Consider the following 24798-nt stretch of genomic DNA (forward strand, 5'->3'; position numbering starts at 1 on the left):
CGCCGTGCCAGTAGGGCCCAACGCGGGGCCCGTGCCCTCGGACCCCGGGCACGGACCAGGGCCCCCCAAGGGAGACCCCCCCTACGCTCCAAAAACCACCCATCCAGTCCACGGTTGGTCCAGGTGAGAGCAAGGCAGGCCACCCACCCCTGCCCAGGAGAAAGACTCCACAGAGCAGTGGGGGTCCACAAGAAGTGTTGTTACCACGGCTCGACAAGGCTCACCTATAGATGGAATTTGGAGAGGGCCAGCGCTCTGTCCAGCAAGGACTAGAACCCACACCACAGGTACACGGACACCCCCAGGCTCAGGTGTGATGTAAACCCCGGCCCCCGGTCTTGCCAGAGAGCACAGGGATTCCTCTCCCCGTATGGAGAGATGGCCACCGGGCCCAGGAAGTCAGCACCCAAGGAACACGGGCCTGGTACCACCTATCAGGGATGGGGGACAGATGGTCCTAGGTCCCACCTTCCTCGTAAAATGTGTGTGTTTGTAAGCATGTGTGTGTGCGTGCATGAATGTGTGTTGGAGAGTATATTTTTGAGGGGTAAAGGGTGTGTGTACTAATGGGGATCAGTTAAAATTGGCGGGTAGGGCGCTGAAAGGACATCTGCTGCTTGCTGACATAGATGCTCAAGCCCCCCCTACCAAGGGTCCTATATGTCTAAGGTGCAGTTAAAACCGAGAATTAAAACCATTTCCTTCTATCTTTCTGATATTGTTTTACTTTTAAATAAAAAAGTAAAATCAACTTTTTCAATAAAAAACTTTATTAACAAGATGAAGTGACAGAAAAATCTGACCTTTATCATTAGAAGAAGTTGTTGTTAATGTCTCCTTTTTTTCCTTCAAACATCAACACAGTGTTTGAATCATTTCATCCCCATATCTTGATGACATAGTCCTGGTTCAGATCCAGATAATCTAGATCACTGGGACTCCAACCTCTTTCAGGTCACAGACCGGTTTCACCCTTGTGCTATCTTGTGTTATCCAATGTTGCCAAAGGCACGTTAACGTTGGGAGTGGGGTCATCTAGACCCCACAAGATAGCATGATGGACTAGCCAGTACGAGGCTGAAGAGATTTTCTTTTCTTTTTCAGCTTCCAGTTTCCCTTAACTTTTGAGGGTAAAGTTTCCCTCATTCTGTAAAGAAATAAACACTCGGAAATGCAGTTTTAAGCTATTTTGTCTTTATTTATGTCCTCCATCATTATAAAGTACTTATTAAAAACAACAAAAACATGATTTTAATTGGAGGGGGTCTTCAAGAACCATGAATTCACATCAAGTATGGGAGGAAATCTCTGATCACACAAATGCTTAGAGAAATGTTGGTGTTTAATAAAGAAGTGATTTCCAGCTCCAGTCATGGGGGAGTTGTTTTTTGTTTTCTTTTTGGGAATGAATCTGTCATCTTGGCCTTAAAGCTGACATTTTTTAACAAACAGAACCCCACAGGGTCATCAGCAACTTTCTGGGAACACAATGATAAATGTTTTACAATTCAGAGCCGGGAATTGAAGACTTGTTTGACTATTTCTGTAATATAAATTGACTTTCGAAACATTTTACTGTTTTCTGACACAGTAAAACAGTAAAAATTAATAGTATTTTTCCAGCTCAGAACTTTTTTTCATACAGTTGTTGTTTGAACCCAAAAGCTCCTGGTTCGTCTCCTCTAAAGCGTCACATGGAGGGAAAAGCAGCACCATTAAACACAAAAACCTTCATGTACATATTTGAATGTATTTGAATAATATATGGCATAAGTTCTGAATTAAATCAGAAAGAGGTTTCCCTCTTTCTTATGTAGGCACACTTTAAATGCATAAGTTAACCGGAAATGAGAAGAAAAGAAAAAAAGAACTGACTTAACATTAATCTTATCAGGCTGAAAAATGTTGTCATAATTTGAGGAATTAAAGTCAAACCCTAGTTTACACAAATTTAAAGGTTGATTAAATAATTCCCTGACAGATACACAAATGTGTAGGTCATGTACGTTATAATACAGCTTAGAATCAAGGAAAGGCAGAAAAAGAAAGTACAGTTGGAAGTTGTTATATTTTATTTATTAATGCAAGTTTTCTTATTTGTATTCATCTAAAATGTCAATGCACTACACACAAATATAGATATTTATTTAAAGCTGTGTAGATAAATATCTATATATGCTGTGGTTTGAATTCATTTTGTTGTCATTGTATTCATTTCATTTTTTTTATAAAGAAAAAAAAATGTTTGCCACCAAACAAAAACGAAGACACTTCAAAACCAGCTAAACTATATATGAAAACTGAACTAAAAAATAAATGTAGCAATAACCCTTGTGTTATACTATGACACCACCTTAACATTGACGTGTTCTCCCTACCATGACAAAAGTGGATAAAGGTGGAGATGATTTCATGTAATCCATGGAGACCAGTGAAGATCACAAATCATTGAAGAAAAAAGTTCAACACACTGTCTGTGGGGTCCAGATGACCCAACTCCCAATGTTAAAGGGCCTAGGATGGCACAAGGGATAAACCCAGCTTTATATTTTCCAAAAAAAATAAGTTTTTATATATTATAAGGAATTAAAAATGTTTTTCTAATCCAAAATCCATTGGTGGAATTTGTGAGTCAGTAGCTTCATGTGGTGTTTTTTACATTTTAAAAAAAGTGTTTATATGAGTCTCTTCTCTGAAAAAAAATTACTCTCATTTTATCAGCAACTTTCTAATGATGATCATCAGATAGAAAAGACATCTTTTAAATCAATCATGACAGGAAAACAGTTTTTGGTAAAGTTTAGCCCAATGAGTTCCAGTTTAATCATCACAGTCTGAATCCTGTTGTCGTCATCTGGACACACAGCAATTTCTGTCTTCTCTGCTCACTGAAAGGATGCAGATACTTTGCCATTCAGCAAAACGAAAAAGCAGTCAGTAGTTTAAACTTACAACGCCATCTACTGGGGAGAGATCAAAACAGCTCAGGAACTATATCAAAAAAGTCATTATTTATCACTTTGCTTTACGTTATTTTTTAATTGTTAAATCTTTGCATTGACAGACTAAACAGCATCTTGTCTTATATGTTTTATTTTTCTCTGACAGCTAAATCTGAAAGTCTATAAGATAAACCAAAGAAAGCACACATCTGTAATAAAAAGTGCTGATTGTGCTGTTTTTTTTTTTTGCTTTGTTTTATTTATTCTAGCTAAACCGCCTCCTGTTTTATTTATTCTCATACCTCATAATAATGTATAGAATTCTTTCGATGACATAACTTTAAAAAATATTATTAGTTTACTCGCTAAACAAATGAAATGTATCATTATTATTATTATTATTACGTGTTAATATTTTGCGGGGGAAAGTCATTTTGTGCATAAATAGTTTAAATAATGCATTTAGTTCTTAAAATAACTTAAAAGCTGAATTTATTTGCTAAGAGCTACAAAACTGCTAGCATCCCACTGTTCTTGAATAAAATAGAGAAAAAGTCACTGAAAAAAAGGAAAAATGAATTTGAAAAAAATGTGTGAATTTTGGAATGTAAATAACCGAATAAAATCTCTTGACAATTAAGAATTCTGGAACCTGCTGCAGGTCATGAATCTAAATCCTGAACATCTGTGGGAGGAGCTTAAACAAAATGACAATTCCACCTGGGACACGTAGAACAGTTTGTTTATGAGGAGAGTTCACAGGAGCAGCAGAAATGTGGAAAATGATAGAAAAAAGTTGCAGAAACTTGTGGATTGGAAAGATTATCTCCAAAAATCAACAGCAGTTCAAACAGAATTTCTGACATCAGTGTTTAAATTGATTTAAAATGAAATTTTTGTTTCTTCAAGGGTTCTTAGGGGCCTTGTATCCCGTACCCTCCTAAAGCGAGCAAAAGGGCTCTTTCATTGCACTTTTGTCTGGCCAGTAGAGGGTGCTGTGTCCAAAAGAGAGGCTCAAGGCGAGAGGGCTGGTTTCTAAAATGTAACGAGAAGGGCCGGACCTGGAGCAGATATGTGGCGTGCTTTAGTAATCCAACTCATTAGAGAAAGATTTTGGATGAAAAAATGCTTTAATTAAACATACTTAAAAACAAAACACTTTGGATTCTGTTTTTTTTATTGTGGCTTTGTTCTCATTTTAGTGCCAATTGCACCAATAAGGAAAACACAAACTCAGAGAGATGTGGTGTTGGAATGATCGGAAAAATGACTGTCGACTCGGAAAACAAACACGAATGTCAGAAAAAATGTAGAATGTATTCCACCACATGAATGTAATAAGACCTATCAATTTAATTTATTTCAGTTGGGCAGGCCAGATGAAACAGTTGTTCGCCCACCCCTAAGCCATGGAATTATTTTAATTGTAAGAAAAAGGAAAGACAGGAAAAAAGAAGGAAAAATTATGGATAAATGTAAAAAAAATGAAGGCAAGAAGGAACGATGGGCAAAAAATGAATAAAAAAAGAGAAAGGAAGAAACAAGAAAGAAACTAAAGATGAGGCAACAAGCAGGAAGATAAAAGAAGGAAGACAGAAAGGAGAGAGGAAATAAAATTAAAAGAAAGAAGAGAAGTGAGGAATTTTCAACTATTTCCACAGTTGGAGCGTTCTGCAGTCTGTCTTGTTTTTCTGTAGTGAATTAAAAGATGAACATTTGGACTTCTGGAGAAAATATACATTACTTACAGTTTTAAAATCTTCAGTGTTTTTATTTTTTAAAGCATCACTAAGTGAAAAAATATCCACCTCCTGTATTTTTTTTAAAACAAAACATTTTAAATAATCTGTATACATTTCAACTTTTCTCTCTGCTATTTCCAATCCTCCTCATAAATTTGAAGCCCTCGTTCAGCGAATAACCACCCAGTACAGCATTGGACAATGCAGAAAAAACAGCATTTAATCAATATTTTCTTCACATACTGATTAAAAAATAGGCCAGTGCAGTTAGGTTACCCATCTACAGTGAAGACATCTGAACGTTTAGATATCAAAATCTCCAAAACATCCAAATTTTTCCCCAAATGTTTCTTTTTCTTAAATAAATTCAGATTAATACATGCAGTTTTCTACAAACTTACGGATAAAAAAAAGTGGGAAAATTGGTGAGGTGGGGGGGGGGGGGGGGGGCAACTCTTACAAACAGTGATGGTAAAAAAAAGTAAAAGATGCTTTTTGGTCAGGGTGGTCTGCACTCCAAAACTATCAAAATAAAACCGGCTGAGGATGATTTCTACAAAGAAAAGGGTGGAGGAAATGCCTTCAAGGGCAGACTGAGTTCTTTAAGAAAACTGTCAGATCCAGATCCCTACAGACGTGCTGTGAATAAAAAAGCTAAAAAGAACCTCACCCAAAAACAGAAACATCCCCAACCTCTTTCTTTATATTCCACAGCTAAAATAGAGCGACCAACACCATGTAAAATTTCTTCCTTTTCCCTTTTTTTTTTATTCGATCAGGTCACAGTTCCGCCCTCTCCATGCATATGGAAGATAAGCAAAAGGCATGGAGGAGGAAGATGGAAACACAGGATGAGTCATGACTAAAGGTCATTAGCAGTTCTACAGTATGAATACATGAAATAGGACGATAGATGACGTCATACTTTCCACTTATTAAATAGTATTTATTGCACTCTGGCTACACAAACTTATAAAAGTTAGTTTGGTGGTTTTTAGATGTACAAGAGGAGAAGAGAAAGAAAGGCTCAGTGAGTCCATCACTTTGACTGTATAGGAGAACTGGACAGAGTGGGTGACCCCCGGGTTCTAACCAGAGAAATAAACAGCTATTATTCTGTCACAAGAATAACCATTCTTGCTCTACTTCCTGTTTCTTGCTAGTTATTTTTTATATCTCTATTGCAAGTAATGCAGAATATACCCTGGCCAATCTGATGCCTCAATAATGAGGCCAATCAGATGCCTCATTGGTCTTACAACCAATGTTTAAAATGTTTGACGAATTTCGTGTAGCCAGCTTTCAAGCTCACACCTGATTGGCCAGTGTGGTTGCCATAGAAATGTTGACTCAGACTAATCGCTGCTAGCTGATGACTTTTGGTTCCAACATGCCGACTAAATTGAGTTCATTTAGTTGGAGCCAGAACTACGCTATTTTCTCCTGATGACATTACACTTGGTCCAGTTCTCATATACAGTCAATGGTCCATTCCAAAAATGGTTTTTCCGTGATTTTTTCTGAGTTCATTTAATTTAATCCATCGTTCGTGAATTTAAAGATCTCAAACTCAAGAAAAACCTTCCTTTGATCCTCAGTTTTACATAAGGTTAGCTAGAAAAGCAGGTTTGAAACTAATTTCCTCACTGAGCCCACGTTGAAGAAGAAGACTCCACAGACGTTTGAGACAACGAACACGGTGCACATTGCTCCTTTTCCTTGAAATAGAAAAATAAAAAAACGCTCTTTGTGCCCTCAGCTCGCAGTTTCATCAAAGGGGTCCCCGAGTCCTCAGCGGCACTGTCGTACATTTTGAAAAGACATTCACAAGAGGACACCAGAGGAGAAATCAACATCTTGAAATTTCCAATTTGTGTGCAAAAACACATCTTTGACCTCTATAAAAATATGTGCATATGGATAGAGCTATTTTTTTTATTCTAAACAAAAAAACAGTATTTTCTTTTTATTTACAATGCACAGGTACACAAAGAAATCACTACAGTGCTGCCCTGCAAACCCCGCCCCACACACCTCTGTGCCAATGCAAGCACGAAATGACGCCGACTTCTTGGATACCAGATTCAACAAGAACGACCACTTTCACACCCGCACGCACACGTTTGCCCGGATCAATGTGATCGAGGCGCCAGGAGAGGGGCTCAGCAGAGCGTCTGTAAGAGGACCTGAAGTTGCATATCCCACCGTCCACCCATCCCCCCACCCTCAAACGCTTGCGGTTCACATACCCTGAACTGGAAGGGTCAAGGGTTGTTGTTTGGTTTTTTTTTCTGCAGCCAGACGCTGCTTCCTGATTGGCTCGCGTGGGTGGGGACAGTGTGTGGAAAAACTTTGGCTACAGAGTAAGGTGGCTTTAGTCCTGTTGGGTCGTTACTATGAGTCCCTAATGCAAGTATGTACACTTGATAGATGCAGCCTCATAGAGTTTTTACGGCTTTCAAGCTAGGTGTATAAAAATCGATTCATTGTTATAAGAGAAGTCAAAACGAGCAATTAAAACCTATAGAAGTTAGGTAACCCCAGCTTTACCGATAGACGGTCTCTTTCCTGCAGAAAAGCAGCTTCATGGCGCAGTTCTCTGATTATTTGCGTTGAACCCAGCGCTGCTTGCCATCCTGCCGTCAAATGGGGCGGAGCAGGCGTCAGAGTCCACAAATCTGGACTGCAGTGGGTCAAAGGTGTCTCGTAGCGGGGGAGCGAGGCTGCACTGGAAGGAAAGGCAGGGCGTTTGGGAGGAGAGGTGCGTGAGGTTGGATGAAGATGTTGGGGCTGATGGGGATGTGTGGTGGCGTGGGGGCGGGCGTTAGCGGTGGGGTGTGCGTCTGCAGAGACGGAGACAGCGGCGCAAAAGGGGTGGGGGTCAGCGGGGCTGGCATCTGCCTGTGTGCTTCAGCGTCTGGCGCGTTGGAGTCACTGGACGGCGTCCTGCGGCGGAGCAGCATGCTGCAGTCGGACAGTTTTGGGGGTGAGGATATCTGGGCGGGGTCCCTCTCTGAAGGAGGGTGGATGGATATGCAGGGGGGGCTCATCTTTTTCTTCCGGTGGCTGCACCCTCGCCGCTCAGACTGCACCCTCACAGGGAAGGCGGCCTTCTCGGAGCGGCTACTGTCCAGCGTGAAGTGGGGGGCGTCCCCTGTTATGACCGCCTGTGGGAGGCAGACCTCGATGGAGTGGCGCCGCTGGTCGTCAGCGTAACCTCCAGATACGGTCGAAGGCTTCTCCAGGAAACCTTGGTTGTCAACACTGAAGCCTTTCCTGATGTCCTTCAGTCCAACGCCGAGCAGACTGAGCGCGCTCCTTGACGAGGATGATGGCAGAGGAGGCAGAGGAGGCGGAGATGAGGAGTCGGCGCAAACAAAGCCCGGCAGAGTGTAAGGGGAGAGGGAGTGGCTACGCCCGGCTTTTGTTTTCCCCTCTTGCAGCCTGTCCTCCTCGTTTCGCTGGCGCTGACAGGCAGAGCTGGTTATGTGATAAACCTCCTCGTCGGCTGGGTCGAAGAGGGAGGCGGTGGACGGCGGCCTGGGTCGACTACGGAGGCTGGCTGAGCGGGAGGGCAGACGTGGGGAAGGGGGCGGAGGGAGGAGGAGAGACGGGGAAGACCTTGGGGGAGGTAGAGGAGAAGGGGCAGAGAGTATTGAAGGAAGGGGGGATGGCGAAGAGGGGTGGTGTGGGATGGGGAGGGCGGAGTTGGGCCTCTCTTGCTGCTCCGAATTCTGGGACTCAACAGAATCCAACTTAACCGCCACCTGAGAACGCAAAGTCACACCGTCAGCCTTTAGAGATAAAAGCACTTGGGTGGTGCTGGGACATGGGAGCGGCTCACCTGTCTGTGCAGGGTCCGTGGTGAGGGGCTGGTTGTAGGCGGGACAATGCGGGGCAGTGTGGAAGTGGGACGGGACTGAGGGGGGACAGAAGAAACATCTGGAACTTGCAGGAGAGAGCGGCTCTTGCAGGGCTGCGAGTTGACGGACGCCACTGTCACTGAAGAAAAAAAGCACATAGCGTCCAATTTCAAAAAAACATTTTTAGCATTTATTTCGACTCTTATTTACTGTAAATGTAGTACAAATATGTCTTATTTTAAACGTGTACGATTAAGACAGGAGTTCCTAATATGACGATTGCAATAGGCTATCAAAAATAAAGCAAAATATATTTAAAAATCAAAATTCACTCTAGCCAATCATCATCCTCACCATGAAGTCTACTACTTGATTAACCCTGGTGCTATCCTAGGCACTTTAACATTGGGAGTTGGGTCATATAGACCCACTAGACAGTGCTCTGAACCTTTTTTCTTCAATGATTAGTGATCTTCACTGGTGTCCATGGATTACATGAAATTTTTCCACCTTTATCCACCTTTGTCATGGTAGGGAGAACACGTCAATGTGAGGGTGGGGTCATCTAAGATAGCACAAGGGTTAACATGCAGAACGGCCAATCAAACATCCTGTGAAACATACATCTGTGTACATGCGTGTTCCCACTAGCAGATAAGTGTTGTGTCAGAATTCCTTCACTACTCAGTGCACTTTTTGTTGGGCTATCCGAGTCTATTCCAAAATTGAGCGCCCTAGAAATTTCCCAGGAGTCTCTGTAAAAAAAGTGTGTGCATCCATGCTCATTAGATTGGCAAATATAGAGCACAATGCATTGCTTTTGAACAATTATCCATATGAAAAAAATGTATTTAATTGACCTTTTAAAAAAAATCCAAGTTTTCAGCATCAAAGCACAGTGGATTTATAAACAGTCTTCGTAAAATGTTTATATTTATTAGGTTTTTATTTTAGGGAATCTGTGACTTTAAATTTGCTGTTTTAAAAAAGAATTGATGTCCGGACTGCTTTGAAAATCCAGGACACAAGATCATCCCTCACTAAAAGGTTTTCTGTACTCTGGGAGTAGGGAGGAAATTCAGACGCGGCCGTAGAGTTTTCCTCCCTCTTAAACTTCAGAAAGGTGTGAGCGTTTAGCGTCAGACTGCTCACAGTGGATGTAGCTGCTAATATTCCTTTTTTCACTTGTGTGGTTTGAGGTCAGTCACTCAAAAAAGAACCTTAAATAGAACGCACGCGGAACATTTCTGTTGTCGGCACAGGTACTGCACAGGACCCTCAAGCTCCCCGGCCTCCGGTAGAGGACCCGAGCTCGGAGGGGAAACCACCGGCGTAGGGTGAGAGGGCCGTTTTTTATAAATAAATACATACACACATCTGAATTTTAGAATGTTTTTTTTTTTTTTTTTATCACAGGAGGATATTTAACAACAGAACAAAAACATTTCAGCTCAAAAGGATTGATTTAAAGATGGCAGAAAATCTAACAGATGATATCAGTTCTATGACATGATTATCTGTAAAGAAGTGTCTTTTTTAAGTAATAAAGTCCTCTGATCTGTAAAAGACTAAAAAAAATAACATAGTAGTGACCAAAAACTACATATATTTTCAGTCCTGCAGCTATAATCAGATGACGATTCTCCAAAAAATGCACAGATGCACTTCCCACTCGCTCACATCATTTCCAGTTTAGGTCGTTTACTCCTTAACTTCACAAAAAATGCTCCGGTATGCTCCAGTGTCCGGCCAAAATTTGAAGCCAACAAATGGACCGTGCAGGATGGCGTGTGAGTGCCTCTTGCACTTTTTATATTACATAAAGACTTCCCAACAGAAGCAAAAAAGAAAAATAAAGATTGTTTTTCTTTTTTGAAAAGAAAACAAAAAAATGATTAAATAAATGAAATCTCCAAGTAGAATAGTTTGGGAAACAAAAAAGAACCACACAAACCACACACAGTTAATTTTGCTTTGAATTCAAAACATCAGTGCCATTTGTTAAAGCTTTAGGAACCCAAGGTTAGTATTTTAAAAGCACTTTAGACACAGTGAATCTAAATGTACTATTTACTTGAATGCTGAGGGTTGGCCTCGACTTCTTCCAAAGGGCAGGGGGCGCTGGCGGGCCTCACAGGTCGGAACATGTAGCTGTCATCGGGCAGCGAGTGCATCCTGAGCACTGACATGGTCTCGGCGCTCAGCAGTTTCTCACCTACGCACTGGTCTTTGTCCTCCTGCAGGGGGAGACAGACACCACTTGTTTTTGGGCTTCACTCCAGCAGATATGTTCCTCACTGCTCCACCGTGATCACATGGTTTGGCTGCCTTTTATTAAACATGCAACACATGATGGTTATCATTCATATTCATGGGTGGTTAGGGCTAGAGGATTAGAGCTAGGGGTTAGGGGATTGAATTTTAGAATTCCATCATTAAGGAGAAGGAATTCTCATTCATTGGCCATACCTATAGGCTGGGGGGAGGTTTGTGGGTTTGGGCTATAGGGGGTTGGGGATAAGCCATTTGGGTTACGACTCGGAGGTTATGGTTAGTGGGTTAGGGTACCATTGAGCACTCGCTGGAACCAGGACTCTGATGGGCATCCTTCTCCCTTTCCATCTCCAGTGCGATTTCGGCGTCCATCTCTGCGTCTTCTTTCGCCTCCTGTAAAAGCATAACTTCAATTTTAAAGCTCTTCTAGGTTATCGTCAAGTCTCTTGTTGGCTTTTCGCAACACCAGACATTTAAAAAAGCAAATCCTACAAACTACATGTTTGCAGTTCTGCACTTTGTGAAACTTGCCTAACGTGATATTAAATTACTTAATTTCATATAAATTTAAGCCATCAGATACAATATGGCATATTAATTCATGATGGTGTAAGGGGTGGAAATAAATATGTTTTTTACTTCTTCTGATCCTTTATTGAGGTGTTTTTAATGAAAAGATAATGTCTAATAATATGTGAATGTATATCTAAATATATGAAAATAATAACAATAATATTGACTATAAGGTATATTGCATGTGTGTGCATGTATGTAACTTAGGTGCTATTCTAGAGATGTGAATGTACATCCATGTACCCAATAAGGTTTCTTTGTATTTGTTTACTGAAAATATATGAAAAAGCACCTTGTTACTCTCCTCCAGATGCTTCATCAAAACAGCCACCACCACATTCACGAGGACAAACTGAGCGATGAGCACGAAGGTGACGAAATAAAACGGAGAGACCCATGCCAGGTAGGCGAAACAGTTGCGGTCGTCTGGCTGACACTCTCTTAATGTATCCTTTAAAAACCAAAACACAGGCTTAGAGAGGAAATGGTCAATGAGGAACAGACTTTAATGTACTGGATCATCTAATAATTGCTATTAGAGGTCACTTTTCTTCTGGGCTTGGGGATTAACACATTTGCCATTAATGGCAGAGAGTGCGCATGCATGTGTGTGCATGTCTTAGTGTGTCCATACTTTCATAATCCCGCTCCAGTTGTCCCCGGTGGACACTCGGAATAGCGTGAGGAAGGCCATCCCAAAATTCTCAAAGGTTGCGTGACGACTGAGACCTTCACAGGGGTTGATGTCTGTGCACTCTACTCAAAACACAGATGCATTCATTGGTAAACTGAGGAACAGTGTTCATTTAGACTTGTAAAGGTTTTTATGGCAAAACAATAAATTGGAAACCGTAAAAAAAAGTTCCTATTTATTGATGCATACTTTAATCATGCAAAGAACAATGTAACTAAAACTCAAAAATTAAGAAGAAAAAAAATGAATTTAACTTTTTTTTGTTAGCCTAATTTCTGCTAAGCCTTAGCTTTCTGATGCAAGCACTTGTAGAAAACTCAGGTGTCTAGAGCTGGGTGATATGGCCAAAAAAGAAAATCTCTGATTTTTTCATTAAGAATTGAATTTCTGATTTTTTTCTATTTTTTCCTCTCTCTGCTTTTACTTTCTTTAACAAAACTATTTTATCTGTGGAACCTGGCTCTAACACAAAGTTCAACTAAACACAAGCTGTTCCAATGTTTGCAGGACAATGCAGCAGATGTTTTGTGAGCTCCAGCTAGCTTGAGCATCTCATAAAGAGAAATACATACTGAGTGTGGTTTGATGCTCCAAGTTTAAAGTCTCAATTCCAGTGACCAAAATCTATTTTTTGACTCACAAACCAAGTTGGCAGGTAGATTTAAAAAAAAAACATCTACTAACCAAATTATTCCATTATTTTACAAAGAAGAACTATCGGTGTTATTTAAAAAAATGATATTACATTAAATGCAAACAGAGAGGAAGTCACAACATAATGGAAATATCAGATAAACACAACTGTTCTTTAATCACAAGGAGACGTGTGGAATCTAAAGACCAGTTGTTGCTTTCTGTTCCATTTGGCCGCACAGAGCTGGAGAAAAAAGCCTTTGTCCACTCTGCTCGTTTTACTTGGAATATGCTGCAGAAAGACTGGAAACTAACTTAACTGGTATCTTTAAATGTTTTTAAGAACAAGCTCAAAGCATCAGAGACTGAAACAATAATGTGCAACTTCTTTTTATGATGTAAGTGGTTTTAATGATGTTTGTTTTTATGTATTTTTTTATTGGAATGTGCTGCCTCTTGGCCAGGACTCCCTTGGAAAAGAGGTTTTTAATCTTAACGGGACTTTCCTGGTTAAAGAAAGGTTAAATAAAATAAAAATAAAATTAAATTCTAAGAAACTCCTGCATTGGTTTCTATTCAATCCTTGCTCTCTGCTTTTGCTGTTTTCATGCTGTCTATGAAATAAGTTCTAAGTTCTTTCGGTTTTCCTGCTGAAAAAAAAACGCTCCCATGAAAGAGGGGTTTCTGTCAGTCACCTGTAGTCTGAACCAACTGTAAAGTCAAATTAAACCTTGATGAGAAAACAAGGACAGATTTACTAAACGGGAAGCAGACTGACAGAATCCAGTTGATTAATTTTACATAAAATCATAACCTAAACTAGCCTAAAAACATGATCATGTTTTGGATTCTTGACATTGACAGTAAAGATGCTACGCTCTATCGAGGAGGGCTTTTTTGTTTTTTTTAGTTCAACCTCAGCCACTCAGTGCAGAGCTTAAGTCTGTTGTGGTTGAATGAATAAACGAGAGTCAGGTGTGTGGCATCCAGAAAGTGTGCGCTGGGGTTGCTGGGAGATGTAGTGTGGTTTGAAGATGGAGATGGTTCCCGCTGGTGACCAGAGGGGGAGACACAACTCTAAATTTTGACAACAACAAATTTCGCCCAGCCCAAGTGTGTAGATGTGTAATATTAACCTCAGTACACTTTAAAAGAAGAGGCCCATATCATTACCCCACTATCACCATTCTTGACAGTGTGTCTAACATGCAGGGCCTGACATGCTGCTTATGGTGAGCTACAAAATTGATATATTATCTATTTTTACACAAAATTTTAAAAAGTTGTGTGCTTTCAGATCCTGCAGATCTCACACATATCAATCCAACACTTTTTATGCACTTTTGAAACAGTTGTTTACAAAAAAGAAACAAAAAATCAGATTAAAGAAATAGAAAATTAGAAGAATTGTCCTTTACCTATAACTTGAATGCTACTAAAACCTGAATGTCCTTTACCTCAAATATTTTTATTTATTTATATGTTTGCCGGTTTTTTGTTCACCGAAAAGGATTTTATTTTTAAACTATATTGCACAATGTAAAACCATATTACAGTTTGATTATTTTTATAATGTGTGCCCTGAATAAGGAGTCATGTATTGAAAAACATCTCTGCAACATAAGGTACAAAGAAAAACAATAAAACAAACATTACAGAACACTAAAGGAAGACAAATGAAGACATGCAGAGGATTGTTCTATAAGGGTTAAGCAGCAGAGAATCTGACAGCGAGTCGTGACTACAGCAGTAACGAGTGGCTGATAAACTCCTTCCTGCTAAAAACAAACAAGCAGACCACTGTGAAAGTGGAGAAACAGAATTGCTACTGACTCAGTTTGCCAAAGAGCTCCACTCCCAAAGCCGCGTAGATGAAGAAGAGCAGCATGAAGAGGAGCCCGAGATTTCCCACCTGGAAACAAAAAGAGGCTATGTTTAATTCCATCCTGTCCAGCTAACACTGCATTGAATGTTTGTATGTGTTTTACCTATTAAATGTTTCAACAAAGAGATGGGATTTCATTTAATATTTTACCACTTATAAGAACAGAAGCAGAATGCATGAATCACGATGTGTTTTCCTGCAGGTGAGCTCATTACAGCTCGACGTGAACAATATATGAAACACATGCTAAAAACGGAGCTGAAAACAAATCTATGGCTGACAAGGTTCAACACAAATATCTAAAACAGATTGTTACCATTCTTTAGCAGTTGTATTTTTCCTTTTTTATTGCATATTTAACATTTGTTTTAGTGCTATTTCTTTGGTTTTAACTCAAATAATACATAAAAACAACAAAAAAACAGGGTGTGTGCTGTTTTTGTTTTTTTTGTAATTAGTACATTAATGCTTTAGACATTAGACTTTTCAATCATAACTGGTGCACACAATAAATAAATATTGTTTCTCATACAGTTATTCATTTACTCAAATTGGTCAAATAGGTTTATGTTGCCAATGTGTCTCCCTATTACACATGTGGTGGAACAAACAATTATGTCAGACACACTTAAAATTCAAAATGGCATTATAAGTTATCAGGAAAAAATACTTTAGTTTATAAGAAGAAACGTGAAATGAAAATATAGAGCCCTAGCTCGACGCTACGTAGCTATGTAGTTTGTCCAAGCGGTGTTACCGTAGTGTGACATCATCATTAGTCGAAGGACCCCGAACAGTTATTGCAGGCCGAATACTTTTGGTACCAACACCCTAACTCCCAACCTCGTTTGCAAAACTTAATAAAACACAATGATACCGCTAAAACGAACGTTACTGTGACTACACTGACTCACACAGACTCACAACCTTGTTAGTAACACATACAAAAAAAGTTTGACATCACTACATGTTAGTCAGGTTTATTCACAATAACAAGCAACACTGTTTGCAGCCCGTAAAAACAAATAAAAACAAAAAAGGACATTTTGACAGAGCGCCGTGTACCTCTCAAAAATCGCTTTAACAGCAGTAAACACAACCAGATGAATCCATAGATAAAGCACTCTGGAATATAAGGCGCACTGTGTTTTTTGAAAAAAAACTAAGCCTTTTAAAAGCCATTTGTGTAGAAAACCCAGAACTATTACGAACATTATTCTTTTGGTTTATTTCTAAAGACACAGAGGATGCAGTCAGGGCACAGCTTTTGCAGAGTATTACTTCCCACTGGCCATTTAAATTCTAATTTAAATTCTAATTCTAATTTAAATTCTAATTCTAGCCACCGTTCTTTGATAAACCCCCCTCCCTCAAAACAGCACACACACCTTTTTTTTTTGTTCAATTTGTATGTATTATTCAAGTTCTTGAAACAAACAATCAACCAAAAAAACCAAAGAATTAGCATGTAAACAAATGCTAAATGCCTTGGATCCAATTTTTTGCTCGTAAGAGCAGAAGTTTCTTACGAAATAACGGTGTCAGCGTGTAAACTTGCGGACCAATTACTATCTTAAACGTCATCAGACCAACGTACAGCCAATCATATAATGTGACGTCATTGTTAGTTGCAGGACCCCGAAGGACCCCGAACAGTTATTGCAGGCTGAATACTTTTGGTACCTACAGGAATGTTTGAGGGTTAAATGTCAGCTTATAAATACATTTTTATTCTAACTAAATAATTTTCCTTCTTTAAGCTAATTTAGCCTTTATAGGTAACTGTGGCCAACCTTGCAATAAGTGCTCTAATTTAAAAAAATGAAATCTATTTAGCTCGTTTAGCATTTATAATTAGCCCAGAAGTGTTAGCAGTTCGCTCATTCTTTTCAGTGTTCTTTTTAATGCTTTCTAAAGGGCTTTAGCATCTTGTGAGCATATCTGCAGCAGACACAATTCCAACATTCATGATCCATGACTTGGATGGATTAAAAATGCATGGATCTATGAATGCATGGATTCAATCGTGCTCGGCTGGTTTACCTGAGGCAACGCCTGCATCACCGTATCAAGCAGAGCTCTCATTCCTTTTGCCATCTTTAGAAGTTTTAACACTGCAGAAGAAATAGGAAACATTTTGTTAAATTTGCTGAATTTTTTCATAACAACCTGGCAGTGATTAATCAAATAATAACGTTTTGAAGCCTTAGCTGTAAGCTTAAAAATAACTTCTGAAAAAAAAAGTAAAACAAGAACAATAAAATCAATATTTTTTAATGTAAATAAAAATGTCTTGAATTTGAAATTGAACAAAGTTACCTCGTGCTATTCTGAGTACTCTCATAATTCTGATAATGGTGGGATTTATCGGCAGCGCTCCCTTCATGTTTAGCTCCTCCAGGACGATGCCCAAGATGGACAGTGCCACTATTGCTACATCCAGCTGATTCCATCTAAACAAACACACACCATCATTTTATAGCAAACATAAAAAAAAAACATCTTCAGTCTGTTGGAAAACTCTTTTTGAAATTATTTTCAGAAAGATGGGCAGACAAAAGCAGTAAAGACATGAAAAACATCGACAACTTTAAAATCCTTTTCTGGTCGTTTTCAGAGAAACTTTTGTTTGCTTTCAGTCTTTTTGAACATTCTGGTATCAACATTTCTTTGCCTTCAGAAGATTGTCTGAGTGCTGCCCTTTAAGTTATGCTGCTTTAATGGTTTTGTAAATAATTTCTCAGCTTTTGTGCTTACAAAAAAATGCTGAACTCTATAAATTACATTATTCAGACTTTTAACAAATCAGCAGACATTGAGCTCTTTCCCATTTACTAAACTTTTAAAAAAAAATATTGGACTATATTCTCTTCAACAACAGAGAGTTAGCTGCAGTGTTGCCATTCCTTGAATAAGCTCTTCAACATTTTACGCAAATAACAGAATTTCAATCGATTCTGAAGCACAGAAAAGCAGTTTTGTGCCTGTATGCAACACTGGCGCATCTTTGGGTCACTGTTGCAACAGTGTTGCATAATGGCGATACGTTAATTTCGTAAACGCTAGAAGAGTTGTGGTAGTTCGAAGAGTGTGTGTCCCTGTTGCTGGCGACAGGGTTTAATATATGTATTTGTTTTTTTTAATGGAAAATGCAGTATTAAACTTTAAATTAATAAATTCACATTAAAAGGAGAGTTTTATCATTTATTGTAGCGCTGCTAACTTGCCAACTGTTGAGTTAGCTTTGACTTTTTTGACTCTGCTCAACTTCTTTAGCTAATTTTAATGTTAGAGCAATAATGCAAACTTTCAAACTTTGCAATATCCTTTCAGTCAAATCTTTAGTCACATGAACCCATATGGAAGGTTTCCTTGTGCAGATGCTGCAGGTTTTGTAGTAGTCCTGGGGCTTTAGAGGGTCATAAAGAGAGGGAGCCACATCCTAAAGGGAACATGAATGTGTCCTGCAGTTCTCTTGAGGCTTGTAAGACCACCATGTGATCACAGGTGATGCTATCGTACAGTGTCCTCACGATACAATAATTGTATGTGCATGTACAAGCGGTCTTTAATCTGATCAAAGATCGGATTAGAAGGGAACTGTGTACATGGGCCCTGAAAAACATTATCCGATTATAAAAAACATTTACATCCCCCACACATTCCATCAGAATAAATCATTTTGACATGTGCAGAACTATCTAAACACCTGAAATGGAAGATGTAGCCGACTTCTGTTGTAAACAAATGTGGCTGCTGCTAGCATATAGTGAAAACATTTTCTGAGAATGCTTTTGTTATTATCATTTATTTATTTGTTTTTTTTATAATGACTATTTGCACATAATTTTCTAAATACATGTGGTGAGTGCTGAAGTTTTTTCTTGGCCGCACGGACCCTGACGAAGGGTTAGAGGAAGGTTTAGGCTACAGTTAGGGTTAGGTTAATACATGCGACTAACAACAACATTTAGCCTTGGACACGATTGGTAACACGATTTCACATCACTCTTTGCACGGTTTCACAGGACTGCTTGGAGTGCAGAGCGCAATTCTGCATTTAAAAGACGCCTCCGCAGCTCACACACCGTCCCGAAGCCTCTCCTTTGCTCGGAGACACGGTTATCCGAAGAAAAAACAGAAAAAGCTGCTTCTAGCTGGGGTCTTCCTGTTGTTTTGTGCAGAGTAGAGCTGCTCAAAGAGGCTCTGTGTGCTCTGCTGCTAACTAGCGGTAGGTAGGAGGGTGAAGTGGAAAAGTCTCACACTGAAGGACACTCAGATATAATTAAATAAATATCGTCCTGACAGCATTTTGAATTGATACAAGTATCGCCAAATGAACTATCGCGATATATATATCAGATATATATATCTGATATATATATATATATATCAGATATATATATCTGATATATATATATATATTTTTGATTTGAAATGGTTTATTTCAACCAATCAAATAGAAATAATACACAAAAACAATATAATCATCAGTTATACATTCATACAGTAACTAATCAAACTTATGATAATTAGACATAATTAATAAATATTGCTTGAAAGGGAGTGGAAGGAAGCGAATTTATATAATCCCACCCCGTTATACTATAACCATTTTATTACATGATTTATCAATATCCGGTTCCTAGGTTTTATCAGACAGAATTAACAATCATAAGGTATCAATAAAGCAGATGCCAAAGATGAATTACTTAAGTACTACGTCAAAAATAACTATTTTAGAAATCAACATGGCAAATGCAGCATCTGAAATATATGCAAATTATGTTACTTTTAAAAGTCATTCATATGCTTTAAAACATAATACTATATCAGTAAAATAGACACAACACTGTTTCAGGAATTTTCATAGCAAAATTTCATCAAGTATCAAAAGTTAAAAACATGTGCAAAGTTATGCTACATTAGGAAAGATTTTTGAATCAATTTATCAATTTTAGGAGCTAGTGAAGTAATATCATCAAAAGTCAATCAATTTAACACTTTTCAAAAGTGATTAATCATTTGTTTTACTCTTTTTATATATATTTTTTTGTATTTTTATTTTATTTTTTTATATAATAAAGTAATGCTGTAGGGGAAAAATAAAAAGGGTCCATAAACTGTCGAATTGTCCAAGGTTGGCATTTCTTCTTTTACTGATAACAGCCGATTTTCTTGGTTTAAACAGTTAATACATACAATATATCAGATACATATATCAGAATCGATTTTTTCTAACACCCCCACTGCCCAGAGACTTGGTTCACTCGCGCAGAGCAGCCAGCCGCTGTAGGTCCCAAAAGTATTCAGCCTGCAATAACTGTTCGGGGTCCCTCATGGTCCTGCGAGTAATGATGAAGTCACATTATGTGATTGGCTGTACGTTGGTCTGTTGACGTTTAAGATAGGGATTGGTCCTAAATTTACACGCTAACATTGTTCTTCGTGAGAGCTAATACAGTTCTTTTTGAGAAACGTGGATGATTTGTACATCTAAATTTCTTACTATATATCACAAGGGACTTATTTTTACTCCCCTTTCAGCATATTATCAAAATTGGATTCAAGACATTTAGCATTTGTTTAAGTGCTAATTCTTTGTTTTTTGGTTGGTTGTTTGTTTCAATAACTTAAATAATACATAAAAATTGAATAAAAAATAAGGTGTGTGCTGTTTTTTTTTTTTTTTGTAATTAGTACATTATTAATTTTAATGTTTTAAAATATAAACTTTTCAATCATATCTGGTGCCCACAATAAATAAATCCTGTTTCTCATACAGTCATTCATTTACTCATATTGGAAAAATAAGTTTATATTGTCAATGTGTCTTATATATTTGGTGTAACAAACAATTATGTCAGACACACTTAAAATTAAAAATTTTATTAGTTATGAGGGAAAAGAACTTTAGGTTATAAATATAGCCCCTTAGCAGATCTCGACGCTACGTAGCTATGTAGTTTGTCCAAGTGGTGTTACCGTAGTGTGACGTCATCATTAGTCGCAGGACCCCGAACAGTTATTGCAGGCCGAATACTTTTGGTACCTACACCGGTCCTGCTCCCGCTCCAAAGCCTACTGTTGACTGTATACGATCTACGTCTGACATAAAATGTCAGCACAGTGATGACCCACCATCAGAATAAATTGTTTGTATCCACCACGTTTGGATCAACAACTGGCATAATCCACCCCTCTCAATAGCTGGGATTAGATGGACAAAAGTAATCAGAATAAACACCTGATCAGCATAAAAATGCGTCATGTAAACACTGTTTGGAATACTCAATCAGACTCATTCGGATTAAAATTTCCTTCTGATGGAGATAGGTGGGTTATGCCGATTGTTGGTCCGATCCTGATATAATGGAACTCGCTATTTCTTCTTCTACTATGATTAGATATTTTATCATCCCGACTTTTATTATACTTTTACACCTATCACACATTTTATGAGGAAACCTAGTATGCTTTTTGTCTGTGCTGAAGGAAAACGGTCGTAACTGTTATTTATACCAGGAACGGCTTGTCTCTTAACTTCGTGCTTGTAAGAATGAACACAGAGTCATTTTATGCTATCACTGTCTCACACACGTCGGATAATAAAACCTGCTTGCTGTGAGGGGGGGGACAGAGCAGAAGCGAAGCCCTTTTTCTGCGGACGCCACTGGCTCTCCCTTTTGCAAAAGCTTTGAAAATTCATGCCGACTTGTGTGATTTTTGCTTTTTTTCCATTTGCAAATCTGGTTTTTGATATCCTAACCATCCGAACCTGGGAAGGCCTCACTAAGGCCGCAACAACGGCCAATTCCGGTATTTTAGATAGTTCTGCACATGTCAAAATGATCTACTCCGATTGAAAGTGTGGCGTGTGTGAACGTTTGTTATAATCGGGTAAAGCTTTACAGAACACAGGGCCCATCTACACAGTCCAATTCTAATCTGATCCGATCAAAGATATTCTGTACATGTAACTGCACCTAATCTAAAAGAAATTTGAATCGAAATGAGTCGGGTCAGTGTATTCTGAATGGCGTGTTTACATGAAGCATTTTTATTCTGATCAGGCTTTTATTCCGATTACTTGTGTCCATGTAGACGCAGCTAGTGTAGTCGTTAGTAAGATTACTGTAATGGCTCCTTACCAACCTCGTGGATATGGTGCCGTTTGTGTAGGTGATACCCAAGATAATCGTAGGATGTCAAGATAAACTACACTCTGGTCGATATTCTTGTTTCTAACAGTCACCGTACACTTATCGCTTAAAAAGTCTTTGGGGGGGCTAAAAAATGAAATATCTGTAGGACACACCTGTGCCTCACCTACTTCAACCTTTACTTCTCCTTAAGTGTTTGCTACAACCTGTTGCCAGCAGCATGCACGTAGAAAATGTGCATGAATATTTTGCCTGTATGGGCCTACTAACTTGATATTTTGTGCGTGTTCCATACAGGTTTGCCCATTTTCTACTCGCAGACATCCTTTATCCACCTATAAGGGCAAGTTGTGACTGAGGGTGTAGTCAACAGCTGAAGTGCATTCTTGCAGGACATTTTTTATTTTTTGAATGTCAAAGACAAGTAGGACCAGAGGCCGTTCTCAGCGTTTTAACTGACGGCAGCTCTGATTTTCAAAGGGCTGCTTACTTGTCTTTAAAGAAGCGATGGATGCCAAACGCCACAAGCTTAAGCAGGGCCTCAACGAAGAAGATGAAAGTAAACACGTAGTTGCAGTCCTTCAGAGCCTCCTTTAAATACTGCACACACAGAAATGCAGTCAATATAAAAAAAAGTTTTCCCAGAAACTAGTTTAAAAAATAACAGTTCAATGCTGCATTCACAACAGATGCAATTTCCACGCCTCTCTTTTAACCCACGTCAAATTTACTGCTCGATGCCAAGGTTTTTCTGGACTTCATTCGTTACCACATCATGGAAAACATGAATGATGTTGAGTGAGTAGCTTGGATTAATATTTTTTGGAGAACTCTACAGAGACGCCAGCAAGCACATACAGTAACTGTGTTTGGGTTCCGCAGATCATTCAGAGTCTCTCCCAGTGCAGTGTACGGTACTTCACTTTCGCATCCGGAGCTGTGTCGGGGTTATGGACGTTTTAAACGTTATTTCTGTCTGTCTGTGGCCTAGTTTGAGCATTAACCCGAGAGGGGAAAAATAAAACTGAAGGATCTTTTTATTATTGTCCTAATGAAAATAAGAAAAACATCATAAGCGCATGGGGTTAGAGTGTGCATAGCAAGCTCCGCTGCCCAGGGACGAGTAGCCTGGGTGACGGCACTCGCTAGCTCTGCTTTACCCTGGGCAGTGGAGCTAACTAGCTCGCTATGCTGTCCAACGGGTGGTTGGCTAGGATAGCGGGCTAGATCGCTTCAGCTCCAGGGCTCTGTGACAGGCTGGCGACCTGTCCGGTAATCGGGGCAGTCTCCAACAAACCCGTGCCCTCAGCGGGTTGGGAAAATGGATGGAAGTTTAGGACAAAAATCCCCGCATTGAGCAGCCATATTGGATCTTTTTTCTACCCTTTGATCGAGTCCCTCAAGGCTCAAGGTCCCTAACTGGGCACCAACTTCGTCACGCAGCGCTTGACACCCAAATCATGCCTCAAATCGCATCTGTACGTTGACTTAACATTGAAACACGACGGCCCTGATGAGCGAATCGGGTACGGTGTGAATGCAGCATTACAATGAGGGATAAATAATTAATAAATAGGAAGTGAAGACATAAAGACATCACCTGCTGCTGATTGTAGTGTTCAACACTCATTGTAAGGATATTGATGCCAACAATCAAGGTGATGAAGAGATCCAGGTAGTGGTTGGTGCACAGCCTGTGTATGTACAGGCGCACAGGAGAGTAGTCTGCATAGTATGGCCTCTGCATGGCCCCTGGAGAGCAGAAACGAACAAGAAGCAGACAAGAAGAAATGCTCATGTGAACAATGTTCTGAAATTCTTCTTGTGAAGTAGTGTGCACTAGGATGGAGAGGTGGGGAGAAGCAAGTCACTGCCATCATTGTTCAGACAATTAGATTCCATTTGATTTGTTTCATTCGCCCAGTTTTAGCCCATTTAATGCTCAGTTATGTACCTTGCTCCTGCTCCTCACTCCTGTGCATACTGCTTTCTGTTAACACCGCTAAGGAGAGCAGCAGACTAATGATACATTTTTCTGTTTTCCAAAGCAGTCTTTACCTCCCCCAAGAGACTACGCAACCTGACACGTCACATGTCTGAAACGGAACACGCCAGAGTGCTAGACTGCAGTTTTAGAGACTGAACAGCGGCTTCTTCTACTGAATAGCCTTTTTTAAACAGTTACTGCATTGGACTGATGGAACACCTCCATCAAAAATTTTCCTTAGAACAAACCTTTTGCTTTCTTACACTCATAAAAATGCATAAATCATCATTTATATGAAACTTTGACTCTTTCAAGGGATCGTCAAAAGAAGAAATCTGTGTTTTGAATGCAAAAAAAAAGAACATAAATAAATTAATAAATGAACTAATTTGTTATATTAGCATCTGTCTTTCATAAAGCACAAGAAGTAGCATACTATTCTGTAAAAATTTCAAATAAGTTGATACAATATTGTCAAATTTTAGGGCCCCATGATCAGGTATAGGAGCATCCGCCGAGAGCTTTAGCTTTAAGGCTGGAACTTAAAGCTAGAACCTGTAAAAATTGATACCGTTTTTCTAAATTTGATTTCTTGGTTTATTTTTGAGACATTGACTGTATATGAGAACTGGACTGAGTGACACCTCCCTCTCACGTTCCAAACAGGAAGTACCCGCTGGTTCTAAGAAGCCAGAATCCTATGTAGAATTCTATTGCGAAATAAATGGCTATATTAGTCATAAAAACCATTCTTGCTCTGCTACTGTTTTTTAACATGTCCTTAATAATGTTAATTTTTGTCATGGTATTTTTATTGAAAGTTATTCCATCCAATCGGATGCCTCAATAAAAGTGTGGTCTTGCATTACAACAAGCTCGCAGCTGATTGGTAAGAGTGGTTGCCATAGGAACAATGACTGAAACCAATTCAGACCAATCAGTGCTTACTGATGTTGTCTGGCAACAAAATAGCGATGTCCGTATTGCGATAAAAATGCCGACTAAATTGACTTGTTATAGGTAATTTTCTATGGATGATGTC

The 24798-nt window shown here is 39.2% G+C and overlaps 1 protein-coding gene across 2 annotated transcripts in view; it reads right to left on the bottom strand.

Annotated features, from left to right (window-relative positions):
- Nucleotides 1–4878: 4878 nt before the first annotated feature.
- The window catches only part of cacna1ha (calcium channel, voltage-dependent, T type, alpha 1H subunit a), a 132962-nt gene continuing 113042 nt past the window's right edge, over nt 4879–24798 (bottom strand). For both annotated transcript variants that reach the window (XM_011478367.4, XM_011478366.4), the window contains exons 28-38: nt 23370–23521; nt 22260–22369; nt 16926–17059; nt 16650–16720; nt 14555–14633; nt 12029–12150; nt 11687–11845; nt 11116–11214; nt 10622–10784; nt 8529–8686; nt 4879–8451 (exon numbers count right to left, since the gene is read on the bottom strand). In XM_011478367.4, the coding sequence (XP_011476669.1) occupies nt 7378–8451; nt 8529–8686; nt 10622–10784; nt 11116–11214; nt 11687–11845; nt 12029–12150; nt 14555–14633; nt 16650–16720; nt 16926–17059; nt 22260–22369; nt 23370–23521 (2321 nt within the window). In that variant the 3' untranslated portion in view covers nt 4879–7377. The remainder of the gene's footprint in view (nt 8452–8528; nt 8687–10621; nt 10785–11115; nt 11215–11686; nt 11846–12028; nt 12151–14554; nt 14634–16649; nt 16721–16925; nt 17060–22259; nt 22370–23369; nt 23522–24798) is intronic.

This window comes from Oryzias latipes, chromosome 8 (genome assembly GCF_053564925.1).
Source record: "Oryzias latipes strain Hd-rR chromosome 8, Olatipes_Hd-rR_3.1".
Classification (NCBI taxonomy): Eukaryota; Metazoa; Chordata; class Actinopteri; order Beloniformes; family Adrianichthyidae; genus Oryzias; species Oryzias latipes.